Source organism: Bipolaris victoriae, assembly GCF_000527765.1.
Source record: "Bipolaris victoriae FI3 unplaced genomic scaffold scaffold_132, whole genome shotgun sequence".
Classification (NCBI taxonomy): Eukaryota; Fungi; Ascomycota; class Dothideomycetes; order Pleosporales; family Pleosporaceae; genus Bipolaris; species Bipolaris victoriae.
Genome location: NW_014575260.1, coordinates 43,342 through 66,099, shown reverse-complemented (window position 1 = coordinate 66,099; position 22,758 = coordinate 43,342). Strand labels below are relative to the sequence as shown.

General features: G+C 51.5%; 8 protein-coding genes across 8 annotated transcripts; 5 read left to right on the top strand and 3 right to left on the bottom strand.

Moving 5' to 3' along the window:
• Positions 1-662: 662 nt before the first annotated feature.
• COCVIDRAFT_20156 (hypothetical protein) lies at positions 663-1,950 on the top strand (the record flags this gene model as incomplete). Its single annotated transcript, XM_014696139.1, has 2 exons — positions 663-1,064; positions 1,150-1,950. 2 exons carry the CDS (start codon positions 663-665, stop codon positions 1,948-1,950), a joined length of 1,203 nt encoding a protein of 400 aa, XP_014551625.1.
• Positions 1,951-2,383: 433 nt separating this feature from the next.
• Positions 2,384-3,169, bottom strand: COCVIDRAFT_42086 (hypothetical protein; the record flags this gene model as incomplete). The annotated part of the gene is made up of 4 exons (XM_014696163.1): positions 2,384-2,564; positions 2,620-2,853; positions 2,931-3,029; positions 3,105-3,169. The coding sequence occupies 4 exons, from the start codon at positions 3,167-3,169 to the stop codon at positions 2,384-2,386; spliced, it is 579 nt and encodes a 192-aa protein (XP_014551649.1).
• Positions 3,170-3,748: 579 nt separating this feature from the next.
• COCVIDRAFT_112348 (hypothetical protein) lies at positions 3,749-4,378 on the top strand (the record flags this gene model as incomplete). Its single annotated transcript, XM_014696162.1, has 3 exons — positions 3,749-3,789; positions 3,873-3,967; positions 4,032-4,378. 3 exons carry the CDS (start codon positions 3,749-3,751, stop codon positions 4,376-4,378), a joined length of 483 nt encoding a protein of 160 aa, XP_014551648.1.
• Positions 4,379-8,549: 4,171 nt separating this feature from the next.
• Positions 8,550-11,192, top strand: COCVIDRAFT_112384 (hypothetical protein; the record flags this gene model as incomplete). The annotated part of the gene is made up of 5 exons (XM_014696161.1): positions 8,550-8,800; positions 8,858-9,825; positions 9,873-10,023; positions 10,077-10,488; positions 10,545-11,192. The coding sequence occupies 5 exons, from the start codon at positions 8,550-8,552 to the stop codon at positions 11,190-11,192; spliced, it is 2,430 nt and encodes an 809-aa protein (XP_014551647.1).
• A 480-nt stretch (positions 11,193-11,672) lies between these two features.
• COCVIDRAFT_42083 (hypothetical protein) lies at positions 11,673-12,312 on the top strand (the record flags this gene model as incomplete). The annotated part of the gene is made up of 2 exons (XM_014696160.1): positions 11,673-11,841; positions 11,900-12,312. The coding sequence occupies 2 exons, from the start codon at positions 11,673-11,675 to the stop codon at positions 12,310-12,312; spliced, it is 582 nt and encodes a 193-aa protein (XP_014551646.1).
• A 699-nt stretch (positions 12,313-13,011) lies between these two features.
• Positions 13,012-14,427, top strand: COCVIDRAFT_112382 (hypothetical protein; the record flags this gene model as incomplete). Its single annotated transcript, XM_014696159.1, has 1 exon — positions 13,012-14,427. One exon carries the CDS (start codon positions 13,012-13,014, stop codon positions 14,425-14,427), a length of 1,416 nt encoding a protein of 471 aa, XP_014551645.1.
• Positions 14,428-14,445: 18 nt separating this feature from the next.
• On the bottom strand, positions 14,446-16,087 carry COCVIDRAFT_112393 (hypothetical protein; the record flags this gene model as incomplete). Its single annotated transcript, XM_014696158.1, has 6 exons — positions 14,446-14,541; positions 14,604-14,937; positions 14,990-15,080; positions 15,136-15,311; positions 15,367-15,671; positions 15,770-16,087. The coding sequence occupies 6 exons, from the start codon at positions 16,085-16,087 to the stop codon at positions 14,446-14,448; spliced, it is 1,320 nt and encodes a 439-aa protein (XP_014551644.1).
• Positions 16,088-17,523: 1,436 nt separating this feature from the next.
• On the bottom strand, positions 17,524-21,288 carry COCVIDRAFT_112333 (hypothetical protein; the record flags this gene model as incomplete). Its single annotated transcript, XM_014696157.1, has 2 exons — positions 17,524-19,533; positions 19,582-21,288. 2 exons carry the CDS (start codon positions 21,286-21,288, stop codon positions 17,524-17,526), a joined length of 3,717 nt encoding a protein of 1,238 aa, XP_014551643.1.
• Positions 21,289-22,758: the final 1,470 nt, after the last annotated feature.

Below are 22,758 nucleotides of genomic sequence, written 5' to 3'. Positions count from 1 at the left end.
TGAGAGAAGGTATATGTCGCGCACCCAAGTGTACGATTGGGGATCTCGAGTACAATTACGGCAGGCGTGAAAGTATCGATGGGCGTGACGGTGTCGATTAGTGGAGGAGGATGGGTGCTAGTTCTAATGAATCTCTAAATTTGTTTTCTCACAAACTTCGCTCAGAAAGGCCGGAGCCAAAAGAATAGCATAGACAAGTGTTATACCAAACCTCATCCTGTCGATTAATCTCATGGGTATTTTCGTGTTCATGGTGGTGCGCCGCCACCTTATACCTATACCTAGAACAGAAGGACCTCGTCCTGGGCCGCACAATTCGACTTTTAAGTGGGGAAACCTAGTCGCGACCCCATTCCAACCCAGACACATGACAGGCAGAACGCCGACCTCCGCTTCCACTGTAAAATATTTATAACAGTCGTTGACCACGATTCGCACTCGAGACGTTTTCGCGTGCTTAGATTAGCGTGAACGAACCCCTTGATCGCATCCACGAGTCGCGGACAAAAGCCACCCCACGTCATCGTCACCCAATACGCATCGCCCGCACCACCGGCTACTCCGTATCTCGACCTGGGCTAAGCTAAAAAATCAAATCATATCAAATCATCATCTGGAAAGTAGGAAAGCCAATAAACAGGCCTACCCCTGGGATACCAACCATGTCTGCTGCCACACAACCTTCAGAAGCAGCGGGAGCCGCAGCCGCAACTGCGATAGATCCCCACCCGATTCCCCTCACAGAATCCGAAGTGCTGATCCGTGGATTCCTGGCCGCTAACCCGGATCTCGACAACGACAAGCAATCGCCGATTGAGATCATGACGGATCGATATACGAATCCGGAGTGGCAGGCGCAGATTGATGAGACAATCCGGCACGTGCTGAAGGAGGTGGAGAGTGGGGAGCGCGCAAACAAGGTTTACGAAGGACCACGGATGCGGAACGGAGAAGAGGCGTTGAAGCAACTGGCTAAAACCATCGACCACACCGTGTTGAAGCTGGATGCTACGAGTTCGGCTATAGATGGACTGTGTAGTGAGGCAAGGACCGAGGAGTTCAAGGTACGTTTGTCTCTTCCATAGCATCCGGCGATCGCGCTATGCAACAACGTATTCTAAGGCGATTTAACTAACATGTGATTAACAGTCTGTATGCGTCCGTCTAAACTGGGTGCAGCGCTGTGTAAAGAACCTCAAAGGCACAGACGTCCTTGTCGCCTGCGTTGTCGGCTTCCACGAGGGTACCCAAGACACATACTCCAAATGCCGTGAAGCACGTGCAGCTGTTGCAGCCGGCGCAGCAGAACTCGACGTCGTGCTCAACCACTCGCTACTCACAAAGCACAACCGCCCCGAGACTTTGACTCGCACCTCTAGAGATTCCGCCATTGACAGCATCACAGCTGCCAACACGGCCAAGAACGCCGGCGCCAGCCGCAACAACTCTACCGCTACAGGCCAAGATGAGATTCCAGACTACAGCGCTATATACAGGGAACTAGCTACCATTCGTTCGCTCTGCCCGAAGACAACGCTCAAACTCATCCTCGAAACCTCACAGCTGTCAACTACCCAAATCCTCGCGGCCTCGCACCTTGCAGCCGCCGCTTCATTCGACTTCATCAAGACATCAACAGGCTTCAACGGACCAGGCGCCACACTGCCTCACGTCCAGCTCATGGTAGGCGCAGCAGAGTATCTTGCCGCGAAGGGCGTGAGCAGGCGGAAGATGGAGGTCAAGGCCAGTGGTGGTGTGAGGGAACTCGATACCGCTGTCAAGATGCTCGAGGCTGGCGCTACCAGGCTGGGTACTAGCAGTGGGCTTTGGATTATGCAGGAAGCGAGGGCAAAGGTCGGCCAGGAGAAGGTGGCTGCGGGACTGGCGGCGAGCGAGAATAGGAGACCGAGTCCAGTTACGAGGCTGTATACTGATGATTCGTCGTATTAGAAGTCGGAGGGTCGTTGATAGTATATAAGTGGAATCAGGATACAATGCATATGCTTTTGTGTCCAAACTATGCTTAGCTATTGCGATATATCACTCGAGATATGGAAATCATGCATGTCTGAAACAGATAACCTTCAAGTACGAACACTGCTCATAACAAACCTGCTGCACTACCCGAAATACAATGTCGAAGCAGACCCTAATCACATCTCAACCAAACAGCATACCCATCACAGCTGGCACAAATGAACAGACACAGACAATGGCAATTGAAGATTTTTGGGCAGAGACTACAGAATTTGTATGTAGATCCTCTACCAGCCGTGACCCACAAGGGATATAGTGCATTCCAGGACAGGGAAACCTGTCAGAGAGATTCATCCCGTCATGCCCAACGCCGATCATCCATGAATCATTCTTTTTGGCGTAATGTTTACTCCTCGTCCTCCTCGCCGGCATCGTCGCCGTCACCCTTCTCGGCGGCCTTGGCCTTCTTCCTCCTGACACGGCCGGGGCGGCCGCCACCGAATGGCGAGGTCAGAGCAAAGTCAATGTGCTTCTGGGAGTCGAGGCGGACCATGAAGGAGGGGACGTTGACGATCTGCTTTCCGACACTGTAACCTTGTTAGTCGCGTGCCTTTTTTTCAAAGACCTTCCACAAAGACATACCGGATGTGGCGCTGGCGGATGAGAACACGAGCGTGGTGGATAGACTTGGCGAGACCGAGCTTGTAGACGCAGGTCTGGAGACGGCGCTCCAAGAAGTCCTCAATCTTGAGGGCCAAGACGTAATCGAGCTTCATGCGGGACTCGTCGAGGACACCGACACGGACGAGACGGCGAATGAGGGCGTTACCCTCGAAGAGGCGCTTGGGGTCCTTCTCGTCGAGAGTAAGAAGCGAACTGTCAAAATGTTAGCGCCTGTCGCTTCTCGATATTTCGCATTTGCGCAGCGAGCGTGCAATTGAGGAGTAACTCACCGAGCGGCACGACGGATCTTGGACAGAGTCAACTGGACTCGCCAGACCTCGCGCTTGTTGCGGAGACCATACTCGCCGACGAGCTTCAGCTCAGTATCCCTAACCAAGAATTAACCAGTGTCCCAGACATAAGCGGAGCACGCTCTCGCTCAGTGGCCATGGGGAATCACATACAGACGAGCGGACTCGAAAGGACGACGGGGGACGCTGTACGTCTTGGAGTAGGAGCGGGGCGCCATTGTGGTTGTCGATGGAGGAGAGAAGTCGTGGGTTGCGTTGCGAGGGAACGTGAATTTCGAAGTACGCCAAGGTGGGCAGTGGGCGCACGGACGTTTCCCGTTCGCTTCGGAGTTAGCAGTCAAGGCGCCGCCTTCACCAATGTACGTTTGTATATATCTATTTTGACATGACTATGACATGTTCTGATTAATGGCGATGAATCAAACGCATGTCTTATTATTCAGTTTCTCCATGATTTCCAACGGTGCACAATAGCTAATGAGCCCCGTCACGTTGGCTATGGACAATGTGAGTTGGTCAGTCAAATCTGACCTAGACTCTGATAGCTATTCAGCCTAATATGAATTCTTTATCGAATCTGCTCTAGGTAGAGAAAAAAGTCTCAATCAATATATGTTCTTCAGTTCTTCCACATACATGTCCAACATTGGTGTTGATGGTCGACAGGCCAGGCTAGCGATGCGCACGGACGCTTGGCATTTGCGGCAACCGCTTCCCACACAGGCTTGCAAAAATACAATCGTTGAACTTTCGAACCTCAGCTTGCCGCACACACAACCACCCCCAACACAAACACAATGGGTCACGCAGCCGGTCTTCGCGCGGGTACGCGCTATGCGTACGTTTTATCCCGAAAAAATATCTCAAGTCGCAGGGCGATGGCGACGACGACAACGGCAAGATGGACTGACGCTGGGCTAGATTCTCGAGGGACTTCAAGAAGAAGGGTATGATCCCTCTCTCGACCTACCTCAAGCAGTACAAGGTCGGTGATATCGTCGATGTCGTAGCCAACGGTACGAAGCCCCCCTGAAACCCAGCGAGAGCAATTGGAGACGGAGGACTTATGAATTTGCGCAGGTGCGGTCCAGAAGGGTATGCCCTACAAGGTCTACCACGGCAAGACTGGTATCGTCTACAACGTCACCAAGTCAGCGGTCGGTGTCATCCTCCAGAAGCAGGTCGGCAACCGATACATGGAGAAGCGCATCAACGTCCGCATCGAGCACGTCCGCCACTCGCGCTCACGAGAGGACTTCCTTAAGCGCGTCAAGCTCAACTTCGCCAAGCAACAAAAGGCCAAGGAGACTGGCGAGCCCCAGCAGATGAAGCGCCAGCCCGCCATGCCCCGCGGCGAGCGCGTCGTCAGCCTCAAGGACAACAAGCCAGAGAACATCACACCCGTACCTTACGAGACCTACATCTAAACGTTGCAGAGGTGGTTCGGATTTGTGGGCTGGCAACATGGGACACGGATTGTCAACGGCGTGGTTTCTCGGACTTTTCGATTATTCTCTCTTCTGCACTTTCATACGCATGGAAAGCGACGATATCACGATGCAGATATAGTGGTGTGCCAACATGGCTTTGAGTGACCCCTCACGCCAATAGACATCATCCTTCAATCCCAGTTCCAGTCCTTGCCGTGTTGTTGCATTTCTGACGTCTTTTGGAGTGCGTTTGTTGTTGTCGAGTTATGAATACCCTCCAGTGTCTACTGGTCTTATCCAAATCATCTACGCTTGGGCCACATCAGCGTCTCTGACGAGCGTCCTGTTTTGTATTCTCGATGATCATGGTGATGATGCAGACGATTCTTGATACTTGAGTCGTGTTTGTGACGGACGAAGGAAGATATGGCCGGCCCAGTCTCTCCTTAACTTTATCCTACGCCCGGCCTAATTTGGCCGAGGAGCGTGAAGGAGGCACACGATAATAGGCAACCACCTACAACTAAACAATCAGAGCGACCTACATATACTGTGTATGTCGGTTAGAGAATCTTGCAGTTTTCCTCTTGGCATCCTCCAAACTGTCCCGGTTCTCTGGTGCTGTCTAACCACTTGTTTTCTCTAGTGCTTACCTCGATTCACTACGCTCAGGGATACAGTTGTAGCCAAAAGTTTGTTCTTGTCGACAATTTGCCAATGCCAAAGTTTTTTCCATATTAGTGTAGTTTGTCAGTTTCAACCTGCATCTGTCCTTTCCTGTGTCATGTGGGCAATTCTACTTGCTCTCGCAGCGTCACAACTTGGAGGTCTTCCAACTAACACGACCCACGTGGTATTGAACGGTGACAGGCGACACTGGTGATCTGCAATATGCTCAATTGCTCCGTGTCAAACAACGTCTTTCAAACCTCCAGAGCTAGAACGGGCAGTTCACATAATGCTCGACGCTCTGATATCCCTTTTCCCCATCAATCTTGCTCTGGCGTCTTGTTATCCGCACAGACTGCTCATCATAGCCCACTTTGGTTCCACGGTGAGTTGTGTGTCCGTGCCTTTACTTCTCAACTCCACTCAGTACATTGTCTGGACTGTGGGACAATCTGACAAGCGAGCCTCATTCTGCAAAGGATTTAGAGTTTCCAATAGTGCCACAGGCGGGTGGACGCATAAGATGTGTATATTCATGCGTACTGACATTTATCGTCGCTTCTGCCTGCAAAGACGGATACTTGCTCGCGGTAGCCACCTGTGCATGAGGCGGTCAAAAGAGGAAAAGAGCACACGGTTGGCCTGACTGCGACTTGGGCAAGAATGTCGTGCTGCAGGTTGCGCATTGTGATACTGCAGGGGGGGTTTTACACTTTGACAATCGACACATGGGTGAGCGGGTGTTTGTCCAGAGCTGGTGAGGTTGCTCCGCAATTGGAATGATTACTCGGAATTTTGAGCCGGGGTGGCGCACGCGACTTCATGTGGGGTGTGATGCTTGTTATTCAGCAGATGTAGGCTGACTAGTTTGATGTGAATGGGCTTCGGGGAAGCTGCCGCAATTGTGACAAGTACCTTCCGTGCTCTTGCTCGTTCAAACGGGAGAAATGCGTCTCAGGTGCCGAGAAAGGCCGGCATGTATGGCTGCAATGCCAACCGCGTTCGTATTGCCCTGACTAAGTTTCATCTATGCATATACGTACGGTACCTTTTGCTTTCTTTTCTATTAAAAATCACTCCGGTGGAACTGTCGAAATTTCTTCGCTGAAGCGTTATACCGGATGGGCGTATTTTGATAATCTCAGGCCGGTTTCATTTCGGGTCTGTTGGACAAACCTGAAGACCACTGCTTCTTGTGCAGGCATGTCCTCATGACAAGAGAGCGACGATGAAGAGAAAAGTGTTGGCCATCGACTCCACGATCAGGTGGGTCCCCTGGTTTATCGACATGTTCTCTTGCATGTGCCTAAAAGGGGAAGGGTCCAGACACTCAGCTGGAACCGCAGTGGCCGAATCCCACTCCATGACTTGAGCTTGGAACTGAACTTTATCGGTTACGACCGCTGTGGGTGCGGGATGGTAGCGTCAATGACGTGAGGTGTCCAGCCGTCGAGCGCATTCGTATGATGATGGTGGTCTTCGGGGGCATCTAGGCCCTGTGGTGGTCTGATTGGCTGGGTTGTGTTCCGAGATTGTCTAACCGTGATTGATATCTTCAGAATAGATACAAGGTCTGGCCTGGCCTTGACTAGTTATGCTACATGGCGGTGGCGGCGGAGGTGGCGAGGGGATAATCTGTTCCGTCAGCAAAGTTGCTCTTTGTGATTTGACTTTTCCCAACCAGAGGCGTGGTGATGGTTGGTGCTAGGCCGTGGTGGCCGGCTGAGTTGGACGCCGGGCGTGCAGTAAGAAGGAAGCCATCCACGTGCTACGTAAGGCAACCGCAGATCGTGGACCGCACACTATGATGGCAGCGCAGCAAAGCAAACCACTGCCACCTTCCTTGACTCGGGCAGCAACGCAGAAAAAGAAAGCACTCCATCAGCATCGGAAAATAGTGCCCTGCATCTCGGCATCGCAAGCCCTTCTCACAGCTATCCACGCCCCACAGCCCTATCCAGATGTCTCTACGTCATGTATACCAACGGCGTTGACTCGGTTGCAGTAGTGCAGCTGAACCAAACGTACCATTTGGCCGCTGCTGCGCTGCGCAACACCAGTGCACCCTGGGTCGTCCGTGCCCCTGGCCCCCATGATACCAGTCATGCCCTTTACTTACTTCTGCAAGGGGGGATCTTCGAGCCTGTTAGAGTCCCGAGTAATGCACATGCATCCGGATCGAGTGTTGCCGAGTCAGACAAACCAGTTTAACAGTGTTGCCAATGGACGACAGACTTCAGGATGCGAATGCGACCTCATGAACTATCAATTGCTACGGCGTCAGCGAAGCGCTAGACAGACGGGTTCTCCAAGTGTTTCTTGGGGTGGAGCAAAAGTTTTAGCCAACCTGGAGCCTCTACCTGTTCCCCTAGCGCGGAAGCATACACCGGCGACATTGACAGTTGGCACGGAATGGCACCGCAAGAGGTCCACACGCACATCCCCCGGTCGTTGACCGAGAGAAGTAATTCGGCCAGCGCAGTTAATATTTGAACTTGCACATCTCCACCGCTCCCAGCTAGACCGGAATGCCGGCCGCCTTTTACGATGCTTACAGAGGTCTAGGGCTACGACATATGTACACACCGCATCAGGGTCACGCACAATCGCAAATGTCATCCAAGTTCAAGATGATCGCGATCAGGACGCGTCTACTGTATCTTGTTGAGGGCGGCAGCCCACGAGCGGGATTTGCAAGTGATCGACAGGGAAAACGAAGTGCGCTGCTAGCCGCGCGCGACATGCAGCTTGAGTTTGATGTAAAAGTTCACCTCTATTTGACCAGCTGTTCCAACGGCCCGGACCTGCCAACGTGTTTGCAATACAATGAACGGTCTGGAGAACAACTCACCGTCTCGCTAGAAACTTCGGCTCCCCATGCCGCTGATTGGTAGAAAGCCTAGCTTCTCGCAACCCCTGCCTTATTGCTCGGCAGTATTTGACCTCCTCGACGACAATGAATTCTTTGCCTTTCCCCAGCAAAAGGTCGATTTGCCGGGACTACACCGCGAGGAGGGTGCCTTGCATTAGCCCACGTTACTTGGCCACGCGGCATCCATCACTTTGAACGATAGTCTACCAATCTTGACCAATCTTTGCTGCATTCGAAGGGTACGTCGGCGGGTCCAGTCCCTACCAGCACGAGACTAGTTGCCCCGTTGTCTCAAACCCAAGGGCCCACCCGACGTGTCAGTCTACCTGGTATGTTTACATTACATAGACCCTCCTCTCGTCATGGGTGTGCACCTCTTTCTGCACTGCACGCCCAGCTCTCGATCTGCAGGTCTCAAAAGTTGGCACTTTTCCATTTTCAAAGCTACTGGGCCGCTGCAACCCCTTCGCTATCGCGATGCCCATGTTCAAGAACAAGATCCGATCTGCGCACGGAATGTTCTCCCAAAAGAGATCCTCTGACGCTTCCAGGACCTCAGCCTCAACACCCACTTCTGCCCGAAAAGGGAGTCCTAGCGAGCTGGCCCCAGCTTATGTCGATAGCGTCATGGCCCCCGACGCGGACGCGCTGACCAAAGCCGACGGTAGTGGCGGTGCCTTTAATGAACCGCTGGTCCTAGACTTTGCAACCATGCAAGATGGCGCTGAGCCTAATAGAACGAGTGCCCCTCTTTCACCCGTTATTAGCTTGGACGATCCCGGGCATCGAGGAAGTTGGCACTCGGAGGATGATGACTTTGCTCCGGCACCACAAGTAGAGTTTGCAAGACGCGAGATTCATATTCCCTTTCGAACTAGGTACGCTCCCTCCTTGTATCTCATACTTCCTTTTCCTTCTTGCTTATGATTGAATAGTTCGAGCACTCCCCAAGCCCAACAACATCGCGTTGAGCTGCAAAGGCGACTAAGTCAAGAGCCAACTTCACCCATCTGGCCTGCGACTCCAGAAAGGAACCGGTCGCGTGCTCATAGTTATTCACGTACGCCAGCGGCTACTCCAAAGCGTTCACAGACGCCGAAGAACCCTCAAACACCTAGAAATCCTCAAACACCCGGGAATCCCCAAACACCAGGCAACCCTCAAACGCCTGGCACTAATCGATTGTCTGGATACTTTCAAACACCCCAAGCAATGGATTCTGAGCCACCAAAGATGCGAAGTTCAGTCGATTCGGTAATCTCGTATGAGTCTGCGGCACCTTCCTTTACGACGCAGCAGCTTGGGCCGTTGCAGCAAAAGGGTGGGACGCTGGATGAGGGCGACAGACTTTCTCCCTTGATGGAAGATGACCCGCATTCCTTCGATCTGATTTCAGCACCAGTGGAAAGTGGACGCCCCATCTTCTCACTCGAGACCAGATCCGACCAGCTGTTCTCGAAAGAGCATTTGGAGGCCATCTTCGCCGACACTTCATCCTTGCTTCGATTTACGACATTCCTTAGCGCCTATCGACCCAAGTCAGTCCCTACATTGGTGTACTACCTAGATGCACTAAAAGCGCTACGAGCTATCAACTATGCAAATGCTGTCGCTGAAGCGCTAGAACCCATCAATGGCTTGGGTTTTACCGAGACTGGGGCGCGAACAACAGTCAACGCAAGTCTCGAGGAGAAGGCCAAGCAGGCTTTTGATATTTTAGTTCGTGACGATTTGCCAGCATTCATCACGCATGTATTTGCTCAAGTTGCAAGCTCTAGTATTGCGAAGAGAGTTACTGGCAACCTCCCTCCAATGCTGCGTGAAGCTAGTGAGGGTTTGGCAGAGGTTTTCTGTTTGACAGACCCTTCGAGGGCTGACAACCCAATCATATTTGCGTCTGAAGGTCCGTGTATCTGGCATGTAACATGGGCGCCACTAACTGGAGATTAGAATTCCATCGCACAACCCAGTATGGCGTAAACTACGCTATTGGCCGCAACTGTCGGTTCCTCCAAGGCCCCAAAACCAACCGTAACAGCGTCGCCCGTTTCGGAGCCTCCATTCGTGAAGGCAAAGATCATAGTGAAGTCTTTCTGAACTAGTAAGTAGCACCTATCGTTTGAGTCTAACTGGCTTTTGACTAAAAGTAATCAGCCGTCGTGACGGGTCTCCGTTTATGAACCTTTTGATGACAGCACCTTTGTGTGATTCACGCGGAACCGTTCGTTATTTTATCGGCGCGCAAATCGACGTGACTGGTCTTGTGAAAGACGGTACCGAACTCGATGCGTTCCGCCGTATGGTTGACCAGGAAGAAGGTGTGATCGAAAAGGACGAGCCCAAAGACGAGTTCCAGGCATTGTGTGAGATGTTCAACAACACTGAGTTGGACACGGCACGCAGATTTGGTGGCAACATGCACAGAGAGCATTTGGAGGAAAAGGATGACGCCACTATGCAGCACAAGCCTAGAGTGCTCATTCAGGATCGATCGACTTTTGATCTTGATGGGCCAGATAAGTCAGCCCCTTCACCTGACGGACGCCTTACTGGTCCGTACAAACATGTAAGTTTAACATGGTCTTTTGCAAGTGATTTTGGAAAGTCTAACAGACGAACCAGTATCTTATCGTCCGTCCTGCGCCATCTCTACGCATTCTTTTCACATCTCCTTCACTTCGCGTCCCTGGGATACTTCAATCTCGTTTCCTTGACCGAATTGGTGGTAGTAACCGTGTTCGTGCTTCGCTCGGTGGTGCGCTCGCAGATGGCTCGCGCGGCGTCACTGCAAAGATCCGCTGGTTACCGCACCCAGTCGAGGATCTGGAAGACGCAACGGATGAGGGCCGACCTCGCTGGATTCACTGCACTCCTCTCCTCGGTCAGAATGGATCTGTAGGCGTGTGGATGGTAGTGCTGGTCGATGAGAAGGACCAGGCGTATTCAAATCGTCGTTTCCGTCAGGCACCGCCAATTCCTTCGGACATCCGTAACAATTCCCTTGCTGCCTCCACACAACCACGCGCCAATACACGACTCAGCGATTATTCCGAAGACAACATCTACCCCTCCCGTGGAGGTTCGCCTTTTGGCAATGGTCGTGGTAACGGTGTAGCTCGTGTTTCCGCTATGGATAACTTGCGTGGACCAACGAGCCCTCACAGGGCGCAAAGCCCACTGAGTTATGAGCAGCGTGCGATGCGCTCAGGAGCATCATCGGTCAAGGACTACACCAATGGTGCAGCCAGTGTTGACTCGTTCCGCATCTAATAGGGTTGACTCCATCATTTCTTGAGAGGAAAACAAAGCAACACGAATCGCACATTCTAATACACGCTGGAAACAACAGCAGCGCGAGACAGAACTGATGAAATTGAACTTGGAATACGCATAGGAAACGGAGGGATACTTGAATTTGCATTGAGCGCGCATAGGAGGCATTGAATGTTTTGGAAGCCATTTACGAGAGTGTTGTTGTTGTTGTTGTTGTTGTTGTTCTGCTGGATACCCTTTTTTCCTTTGTAGAATAATTTGAGCGTTCAGTTGATGAATTATCTTGCTTGTCTAGGTCCAAGAGTGTTTTGTTCGATATGCTTTGAGGTGCTCCTGCGCGAAGCATGCAAGGGAGGGATGCGTGCATGCATGTAGTTTAAGCGAGGCTTCCCCGCGGGAGTGCCGTTTGTCCCTCCAAACAATACATCCCATCTCTCACTTCTCCACCTACTCACCACATTCATCTAGTACAGCACAATGTCGACCATACGGCCAATGCGGCCAGACGACTTGCTGCGCATATCCTCAACGAATCTTGATCACCTGACTGAAACATACAACATTGGTTTTTACCTCGAGTACCTGACCAGATGGCCCGAGTTGTGTCAGATTATCGAAGGCATGGATGGTCAAATTGAGGGATATAGTACGTTTTACGGATTCTGACATGAATACGGACATGGAATGACTAGAATATCAAACAGTCTTAGGCAAACTCGAATCATCGCCTTTCGCACCCCCAATAAGCCCCTACAAGCCCTCGACCACGGGCGTCGAATACCCCAACTATCTCCCATGGCACGGCCACATCACCGCCCTGACTGTCGCCCCTAGCGCCCGACGCCTTGGCCACGCAACTGCCCTCTCATCTGCGCTCGAGCGATCCTCTGACGCTGCAGATGCATGGTTTGTCGATTTGTTCGTGCGCGCGTCGAATGAAATTGCAAAAGAACTATACCGTAAGATGGGCTATAGTGTTTATCGTGTGGTCAAGGCGTACTACAATGATGGCGAGGATGCTCTGGATATGAGAAAGAGTTGCAGTCGGGATAAGAATCGGGAGTGTGTGAGGGCTGATGGTGAAAAGTGGGAGGTTGAGGCTGATGATGTGTGGTGAGGTGATGCATGGCTTTCGCTAAAAAAAAATCAAAGACAAAGGACGGGCAAGAGGAAGGCAAGGATGTAGGCTTGGAAGAGATGAGACATTGATACCCAGATTGGACGAGGGACTTGAATATGTCCATGGACGAGCAATTATCTGGACCTGGGGGCTCCATGGCGAATGTTGCTATTAATGATGTCTTACAATTGCTGATAGAAGACAGGATGATGAAATGGGACGATTGATGATTTTATGATCTGTGCGTCTACTTTGGCTGTATGTGTAACGATGATATTAATTGGGCTTTAGAGTCAGGGTTGTGCATTTTACACAGTGGAGTAATAAGTGAGACAAGACTGGTGAGAGCACAAGGCAGAAACTTTTTAGGCAGGTGTGAGTAGGTAAGAGACTTGCTGCATAGTGCTCGCTCCGTTCGTTGCTTCACATGTGTCAGCTCATTCATATTCACCGCCCAGAGATTTCTGTGACACTAAACTTGTTTAAGACTCATAGTTGTTGCTTCACGCACATTCCCAAGACTACTGTCACAAATAGCTATTCTCTCACTTTGAGCCTGCCTCTGCAATGCTGATTACGATCACAGGCCTCAACCAGCGTTCAAGCCACACCCAAGAGATCCGAGTTCACAGGGATCTCATTATGAGCAGATCAAACCATCCCCGACGACCAAGACCGCTTACCCGTCATACAAACATGAGGGTCAACGTCAACATAAGCTTCACGCCCAATGACTGGCAGGTTAGTCCACGGGAAAGCCACCCATTCCTCCAGGATGTTCGTACAGCAGTACACAAGTACAGAATAACGTCAGCCACCCGCTTCAGTATCCCAATTGAAGTGGCCCAGTCTCAGTCACAGCATTTGGAACGCTCAGAAAAGCTCGCGAACTTTGCTTTGTGGGTCGGCTTCTACAACTTCAGTGACAGACCCGTATTCACCGCTTGTCGTCTTAAGAGCTGGTATCGGAAAGGTACCCGGCGTGTTACCGACGAAGTTGAGGTATATATGAAGAAAATAGGGAGGTACATCCCTCTGGAAAGTTTCTTGGAGAAGACGTTCCCTACCTTCAGCGAAATACCAGTCGGCGACCAAGTCATGTTCCAGTGGTGGAAGACGAACGGCGAAACCTTCAACTGGTCTGGTCTACCCACCGAGCTCAAAGAACGCATCATTTGCTTCTGTATGCACCAATCTCATCCACGTGCTCTGTCCAGAAGACCTATCAAAGGCGCGCCAGAAGTCACTGCTCAGTTTGGAGCGTGGACGCCCTTGCTCGGTGTGTCCCACCAAGTCCGCGCGATATGCCTGCGCTTGTGCTTCGTAGGCAGCAGTGACTTGCAGTATGGCAAAGGACTATGCATAGACGTCAAAGGTCACCGCGCCTTCAAAGACTGTATGCGGCGCTTGGGGAAATGCTTCCAGATGCTGGAGCCGGGGCATCTTCCGTCGACCGACAAGACATGGCAGCTAGCAGAGACGTACAACCACTATCCTCGCATCTACCCTCACCTATCCCGATACGCGACTTTGCGCCACGCGATCCGCAAGATCAACCTGCAGCTCTCTTTCCTTGACTCGATGCACTTCTTCAAGGTCACGATAGGCTCGTTTGCACAGTATTTCCAGCAGTTTCGCCTCGATTACGGGATCTTTGGCCAACTACCTTGTCTGAATGAGATTCGCATCCAGTTGCCAAATGCGAGGGGATATCTGGCTGATGGACCGCACCAGCAGGGTCCTCGGCTGTTTTATGGGGACCCATTCAATTGCCCGAGGATACTACATCGTATTGTTTATGAAAAAGCTGCGGAGGCGTTGGCTACATATGAGAACGTCACTGTGTATGGGTTTATGGATGAGGTGGAGAAGGAGAGCTTTTGTAAGCTGAGGGATGAGGAGAGGAAGAAGATGAGATTCACGGTAGAGGAACTCGAGGAGCTGTACAGGGAGGATGGGGGCGGTGTTGAGCTTGAACAAAGTATCATTCCTGGTGTACAAGAAGAGGAGGCAGAAGAGCTTGAGTGGTCTATCATACAAGATGCCTTTTGGCCACCGAAATGCCGGTGCAAGGTCAGGTGCAGGAAGGTCTTGTATCCAGACACGGTCTGAGGTTTTAGGTGTTGAGCACTAGGATATCTCCAGTTCTCGTCTCCTGCGCGAGTCCTTGCCATGCAGCATACGGCTGCCGAGCATAAATATGGATCCGACAATGAGTGCAGTTCCCTATTTGTATATTAGCTACTTGCATCAATCATGCGCCTAATTCAGAATAATAATATGTTTACCGAGAACAAAATCAACCACCGATACCCCTCCCTAACATGCTCGTCTACAATAAGTGCGCCGCCGATCGGCGTCCCAATAAGACTCGAGATGGTGATGACGCTGTAGAACGCTCCGGTCCTCGCGCCAAACTTGTCGTCTGGAGTAATTTGTCCGATGATCGAGGTCGGGAGTGTGTTTACACTGCTGGAAAAGAAGCCGTATGCGCAGACGAAGAAGATTAGCGTGGAGAGGTTGGTGCTTAGGAGCCAGAGGAAGAGGCAGAGGCAACCTGAGAGGAATGTGACGGGCCAGAGGAGATTGAATCGGCCTATGCGGTCGCCTAGGAGACCGCCCCTGTATCGATGTTAGGAAGGATGTCTGGTACGGGGTAGTGCGTGGGACTGACAATGTTCCACCGAGCATGCTGCAGCCGTTCATCATACAAAGGAAATATTTACTAACATTGTTCCCAGGGTGTATATTATCAGCGTAAGTTTCTAAGACATTGTTAACAAACATGAAGGCATGTCTTTTTGGGGCAGAACTACTCACTGACATAATAGGCAGGAAGCCAAAGACCGAGGATAGCAAACCACGTCCCTACGCAGAGAACCGCATACCGAGGATCCAAAAACCCACCAAAGTCCACACGAAAAGTGCGATCCTTGCAGTTCGAACTGCGAACAGGCTTGCTAGTGCACAAGCACAGCGCAATCGAGTAACAAACCCTACACCATGTCAGCCTTCCACCCCTTTCTCACAAGAACCAGTCTTTGCACCCACACAACCTTCGCAGCCGCCAACCTCAGCGCACCGCCAAACCCCCATCTAGGCATCACCTGGCCCAGCATAACCGGAAACCCAATCCCCCCAACCGCCGACCCCATCGACACAACCCCCAACGTCAACCCCCTGTGCTCTTTAAAATGCTGCCCTACAACCGTAAGTGCAGGCTGCACTCCAAACGAAATCGACAAACCCATCAAAAACCCTTGTATCAGAAACACAAGCCAGAATTGTCCAGGTTGGACGAACGAAAGCATCAATAACGCCACTGTAATTCCGAACCCGGAACCTAGAAGTAACCACTGTATCGCCCTTCCATTTCAGCTTCCATTCTTTATCAAAGAACAACCGACGAGCACACGCGAAATGGAAGGAGGGGGGGTAATAAACGAAAGCGTACCTTTACACCAAACCGATCACAAAGCGCCCCCGACAGCGCTCCCATGGCATTCGTCAACCCCATCTGCAGGGTCCCTATAAAAGCTATGCTTGAGGAAGGGCTTGAAGCGAGGAAGGAGCGCGAATAGTAGTCTTGGAAGAAGCCGAAGCTGCTCATGAGGCCGAAGGAGGCGTAGAAGATTAGCATGGAGCCGAGGACGGTGAGGAGGGCGTCGAGACTTGCTGGGTTTTTTGCCTTTTCTGGAGAGGAGCTGGTCGAGGTCGAGGTGGAGGGGGGGATGCTGGGAGGAGGGATAGGAGGGAACAAAAGGGTGGGCATGGTTTGTAGTGGTACAGGGCGCTGGTTATCTGGAGGCAAGGATACTATGCATAGGGAGAGTTAGATATAGTTAAGGATGCTGGATTTACCATGTCGTCAGTGGTGTCGCGGTATCGCTCCCGACGATGACATGGCAGTACAACAGTAATTTTCTTTACAAATTCCTGCTGTAGTCAGGCTGACCAAAAAAGGAAAATCGGAACGGAAAGGGAGGGCCCGGGTCGATACTTTTCTCATTCCTCCCTCCGTTGATTTGTGTCACACACACACACACATAGAGACGTTGAGCGCGTATGCCTAAGTCGGAAGCGCAGCATCTACGTACTACTAGCAGCAAATCCGGCAACATTAAACGAAGAAACAAAAGACACGATACAACACGCTGTCCTGCCATTGACACCCCAAACGGACATGCACCCTCTTCTGCACCTCCACCCTCCCAAACTGTACCTTTCCGCCGATGAAACCGCGGCTTCGGGGGTGGAAAAGCTGGATACATGCAGCGCGGACGTATACAAGGGAGACCATATGTATCGAAGCTGCCTTATTTTTCTTTCTTTTCAACGGCTCACGCTAGGATTTGACAGGTGTCGTGGTACCGGAGGAGGGGGGGGGGGATGTTACGTATGACGCGAGTAGGATGGTTTGGGTGGCGGGATTGGGCTGGGGACGGGTTGGAGCGATTGGGAGGTGATAGGTTGGTGACACGTTGGTTGGATTGCTTGGTGTGTGTTACTCAGGGGACGGGATTAGTTTCATGTGCGGTTTTTGTAGATGGGGCTTTGGATGTATTGAATTATTTGGGTGGAGAGATTGATGTTCGTTGTCGTTAGGACGTTGGCGTGAATCTGGATCGTCATCAGTAAGACCCCAATCAGAACTGGAACAGTTAGCGGTCATAGCAGGAGGCGACCAGAGAAGCAAGTATTCAAAGCAGCGTGTCACTATTTTCGGCACAACTCGCGGCATGTCAGTATGGTATTTGGGCATGATTAACCCATGACATACATTTAGTATATTGAGAGTCCAAGGCTGCACTCGCCAACACAAGCGCATGAATACCATTACTCAAGAGATACACTCCAGGCTCCGAGTGTTATAGTAAAACCAGAAGACCGAAATGTAAATGAGATATTGTTGTAAGAGTGACATAGAAAAAAACAAGACACTAGAAATGATAAACAGAGAACCAGAGTCAAAGATTATACACGAGAACCTAAGGAAGGAAGAAACAGTGGTATCAGGAGTTAGACAGACTTGCGCAACTCGGAAAGGAAAAGAACATGTGATATGTGTGAGGTTACATGATAAGTAGAGAAGGCATAACGTCGCATACAGTACGTAGCTGTCAGATTAAAAGGAAAATGGAAAGCGTGTAATGAGGCGTATATAAAAACAGGAAGATGCAAGAAAGAGATAAGAAGCGAACAGACTTCTCAATCTCCATCCCACATCGGTGGCGTCCATTCTTGGCCGGGATAACTAGTAGCCTTCATGACAGGCTCGTCATCGTCAAGAGCAGGTAATTCAAACACCTGTCTATGCTGGCTACCAGTCCGCCCCCAATTGCTGCCTCCACTACTAAAGCTACCGCCAACACTGCGTAAGCTGCCAACTTGACCGCCGCTAGAGACGCTGCGTTCGAGCTCTCTGGCTCGTGCCCTTGCTGCTTCGCGTTGCTGTCTTTCGCGTGCGATGGCCTCACGGCGCTCTCGTTCGCGCTGTACGCGTTCCATGTGCTGGATGTTTTCTTGTTGGAGGAGTTGCCGACGCAGTGATTCGGCACCCATGTCTGATAATGTGCGTTGGGGAGATGCAGCCATTGAGGCAGGCTGGGGATGTTGCAGCATTCCGATGGATGGCTGTCGTGGTCGGGACTCTGGTCTTTGATTGCGGTGTTCTCCGTCTACATTTGTGTTGATGTTGGGTGGTCGAATGGCATCGGGGCGACTCTTGTCCATGCCTTCGTTGGGGACACCAATTCCATCGTATGATGGTGGTGCCTCATCGGGTATTTGTGCGTCGTATTCTGATGATCTGTTTACTGGCGCCTGGTACACATCTTCTTTTGGAGAGGGATTTTGATGATATTGCTGTCCATCATTCTGGTACAGCTGCCCATCAGGGAAAGCACTTCTTGCTGGTGAGTAAGGTACGTTGGGAGATGGATTCACTATGCCCGTGGGTCTTGTCGAATTGCGTGACTCAGGTAGGGGGTATGCTGCGGGCTGTGGAGACGGCTCAGAACGTGCCGGAACTTGCTGCTCATAGGCTGGATGGCGACGAGTTGGCAACGGTTGTTCATAACGAGGCGACTCCGAATGTGGAGCTCCATAGGGCTGTGGAGAGCCTGAAGGTAAAAGCTCACGGAATCCACCTCCTTGCGCATGTTCATGTGGTATTGTGTTTGTAGGTGTTGTGTGCTGGGGGGTATGTGGCGAAGGTGTTCCGGCAGCTCGTTCAGCTTGTTGCTGCTGCTGAGCGTTGAAAAGAGCTTGCATGTACTGTCCCTGACGTGCCCTAACAATCTCTTGTTCAGTAGCTCCGGCTGGAAAATTGAGATGCCAGGGACGGTCTTGCTGCGACACCTCTGAGATACTACCCATCCTTGGCTTGTGAGTTCGCTGAGCGCCATGTTGAGGTGGATAGCTGTACAAGGAAGCTGAACGCGATATCGGTGATACCACATGCATGTTGCTGTCATCTGAGTGCGACCGGGTACTCTGATACATTTGGGATTGCGCGGATATCTGTGGAGAAATGGGTAGCATCCATGGATCTGCAAACTGCGTCTCGGGATGATTCGCATGTACTGGCTGAACATGTTGAGGTGGGTACATGGGTTGGTCCTGTCGGTTTGAGTGAGCTACGTAAGCTCCAGATACATGACCGTATGCAGCAGGTATCGGAGTTGCTTCGTAGCTAGGCTCTGTTGAGGCAGCATTTTGTGAAATGTAGCTCTGGCCCGGTCGTGGCGCGCCGTTTTGCCCCGGCCAAGGCGCATGTACTTCTTGGCCTGGCAATGGGCGAGATAGTTGTAGTTGCTGTTGCTGCTGCTCATGGTAAGGATCTCTATAGTCGCCTTGCCCATACGCAGCCTGCTCCCTCTGACGCTGTATTTGTAGTTGCTCGTACTGTTGTCGTGCAGCCACAGTTGCGACATAGGCCCCTCGGTTGTCTTCAGTTTGCTCACCATTAGGCCAGTAATATTCTCCGTGCGGAGGATTAGGAAGTTCTTGGCGCAAGCGGTCGAACAACGGGCCGTGGTTGTGCATTAGAGAGCTGGTACGCACTGGACGTATGTTAGCCTGTGGTGAGTTCTGACCGCTTTGCTGAGCCTGATGCTCTTCTGCCAATTGCTTCGTTCGGAGAAACGCAGAGGGCTCCTCTGGACGGGTGTCGGATATCGAGGGTCTGGGTGACTCCGTCTGTTGGGCGGGTTTAACCTGAATTGGTTTGTAAACTTCCTTTACAGGATCCCATTCACGACGGACCTGAGTTTTTGCAGAGTCCCCTTTGGCCTTTTGCGCTTTCTTGTCGTCTTTCGACGACGAAAGTTTGAACTTTGTGACCATGCCATCAACGCTTGGGCCATCCTTACCAAAAATCGCACCTAGTCCCGAATTGCGTTTCGGCTTGGCGCCACTTGCAACGTCTGGTTGATTCGACTGGCTAGAGTGGTTAGGTACATTGGCTGTCGATTGTTGATAAGGGATGCTATAGAAGGCTGCGGGATTCCTCTGCTTCTTTAGGTCAAAGAGTGATGATTTCTGGCTGGCCTGTGACTGTTGATCCACGCTTGGACGCTTGAAAGACGAAGCTGGTTTTAGGCGCCCTGACCCTTCCGAATTCAAGTTTGAATCAACCGAAATGTTTTCCATGTTTTGCCGTTGCTGTGAAGAAGCCTGGCCGTTTCCACCAAATTTCTTGAATATTGACGAAATTTTGCCTTTCGAAGAAAGTTTCTCATGTGGCTTCGATGCTTCGTGGACGGATGACTGCGCTGAGTTGGTGGACTTTCGCTTTTCCATATCCTGACGAGACGTGTGATCTGTTTGTTGTTGCTCCTGCCCCAGGTCTTGGGATTGGGAATTGGGGGTTTTACTTTGTTCTGGTGGGAAATCTGGTACGATCTGAGTAACTGGCGAAACTCTTTTGGCCCGGGGTTGATGCAAAGCGAGGTTCGCAATGTGAGTAGTCTGAGGTTGTTGGTCATGTGCACCTGGTGTTCCTGGTAGTCTTTGTTGAGAATTTATCTCGCCAGAGATGTGAGTCGGGTCCATATATGCGAGCTTCGCTGGTCGTGTAGGATCCAGTGGTTGGGCATTCCGCAAGACATTTTTTGGTGGAGGTGCGCCAGGAGTAGGGGGCAATTGGACAGAATTCCACGATGTGTCCAAAGGTTCTGCTGGAAGTTCAGAGTAAACCGCGCCTCCTTGCGATAATTGATGCTGCTCAGCATGGTTTCTACGTTGCCTGAATGCCCGACGTACTCTTATATCGTCTGGAGATGCAGACTGATTGATTTGATCTTGGGGCTTTCCATCTTGGTCCGCAGGCCCAGCAATGAAGCTCATTGGTCGATCTGTGCTGTATCTTTGCTGCTCACCATCTTGGGATTCACATGTTGCCTGAACATTGGCAGTCTCAGGTTTGATTGGTGAGTGCTGTGGTTCTGGACTGGGTACCCTTGCTTCTGATACTCGCAACGGCTGGCCCATTTCATCGCGCAAGTCTTTTACAATCCCATTGTAATCTGCGTAAAGATCCAAATCATTGCCTTGACCATCCGGGGCGCGAGTGTCATGTGACGGGGGACTCTGCCTCGGAACCTGGGCCGGAGCTCCTGACTGTTTGGCAGACAATTGAGGCTGCATTCTGCGGACAGCAGACGGGTTCGATTTTCCAGGAGTATTTCGAGAATAAGGGGCGCTGGCTTCTTCGGAGACCATGGCAGATATCTGCGACAGGAGAGAACCACCAGGCTTTGCCGGAAGGGCCATGGCAGAGTTGGGCGCGGGCAACTCGTAGGCTTGGTGTTTTGATTTGGGGATGTTGTTTTTAAGATGCGCAAGTCCATCCGGTGTTGCGCTTTGTGAATCGTCGTCACGCCATGTTGCGGCCTTTGCCGTCTCGGGTTGACTTGGAACCATGCGCGGAGCCTGGGCGAGAGACGTAGCTAGACGACTCTCATTATTCATCGCACCCAGCTCACTGGCATCGGATGGCGACGGAGCAGCAGCAGGACGACGGCGGTGCCATGGCGAGGCGGGCGGATTAGTATGTAGTCTCTTGCACGGCGGCGTGAAGAGGCGACGCGGGAGTACAGCGCGTCTGCGAGGTGTCAGCTTAGACCCCCGCCAGGTTGGGGCTTAGCGGAGCTTCCCCATGTATTCGTGTTGCCCCGAGCTGCGGGCCTGAAGCTGTACGTAGCGGTAATCTCCCCAACGACTTTTGAGTCAGGCCCAGTTGTCTTCTAGGCGCGCACTGTTGATGAAAATTTGTTGGTATTGGTGCATTACTTGCTTTCGTTAGCCCCCAGCTCGACTTGGCGAACCATGAAATGGTCTGGGGGCGCGTCGTGCGCCTTCGTCATCATCCTTGGCTCCAGACCGGCGCTCGGCTCGCACAAGCTCGCTGCCTCTGAGATAGTACACCGCTACCGGTAATTTACAGCCCGCATCTCGCTGCCTTCTAGACGCTCGCTGCCTGCAAAACCTGCACTACCACCGTGAAGGTCTGCCGACAATGCTTGGTCTGTGTTATCAATTCTGCCGATTGACCCCAACTAGAGCCGTCCAAATAGGCCTGGCACCATCGGCCTTTCATCTCGTATTCGGCACAAGTCATGTCGACGTGCCTTCTATTCACAAGCGACATTGTCAATCGTGCCTGGCATACCCAGCGAGATAAAATGATGCCCAAATCACGACCTGTATCTACGCGCTGCGAGTGGATCATGGTTCTATGTCGGCGGTTGATCATCATCATCACTATTATCTGTGTCCTGGGTTGGAAGTCTGTTGGCAAGCTCAAATTGATATCTGTCGGTGTAGAGGTGTCGGACTCAGCGGTTGAAAAAAAAGAAAGGCTGAAATTTGAATCGAACTTCTGCGCAAAGTTTAGTTACCTTCATGACGACTGCAGGCACCGTGTAGGGACTGGGAGATTACATTGAGATAGATACGGAGATATAGACGAGGCTACCAGTCATAGAGTGAAAAATATATAGTAAGGAACCCAAGTTAAAGGTCAAAACGCCATATCGAAGTTCCGGGCGACCAGATCGAGTTACCCCTCACAGCTTCTTAGTCGAACAAGACAGCCCCTCGTAGTTGTTGCAGTATATGCCATACAGGACAGAAATCACTTCTCTGCCTTTTCGCGCCCGAACCGACTCTTGCCTTTCGCAAAAAAGCCCTTGGCACTGGTCATGCCCTTCCCACCCAGTACGTTGGCAGTATGCAGCAGATCTTTGCCCTTCATCTGCACTTGCTGGTTCACAATCCGTCCACCAAAACTAGACCCAGAAGGCGCATTGGCAGTTGGAGAGCTGGTGTTGGTAGGAGCGGCAGTACTGGCATTATTATGCTGCTCGGCACTCGACTCGTGGCTGCTTGACCCACCCAGTTTCCCAAACAAAAGCGAGCCAGTATGTCTGTGACGAATAG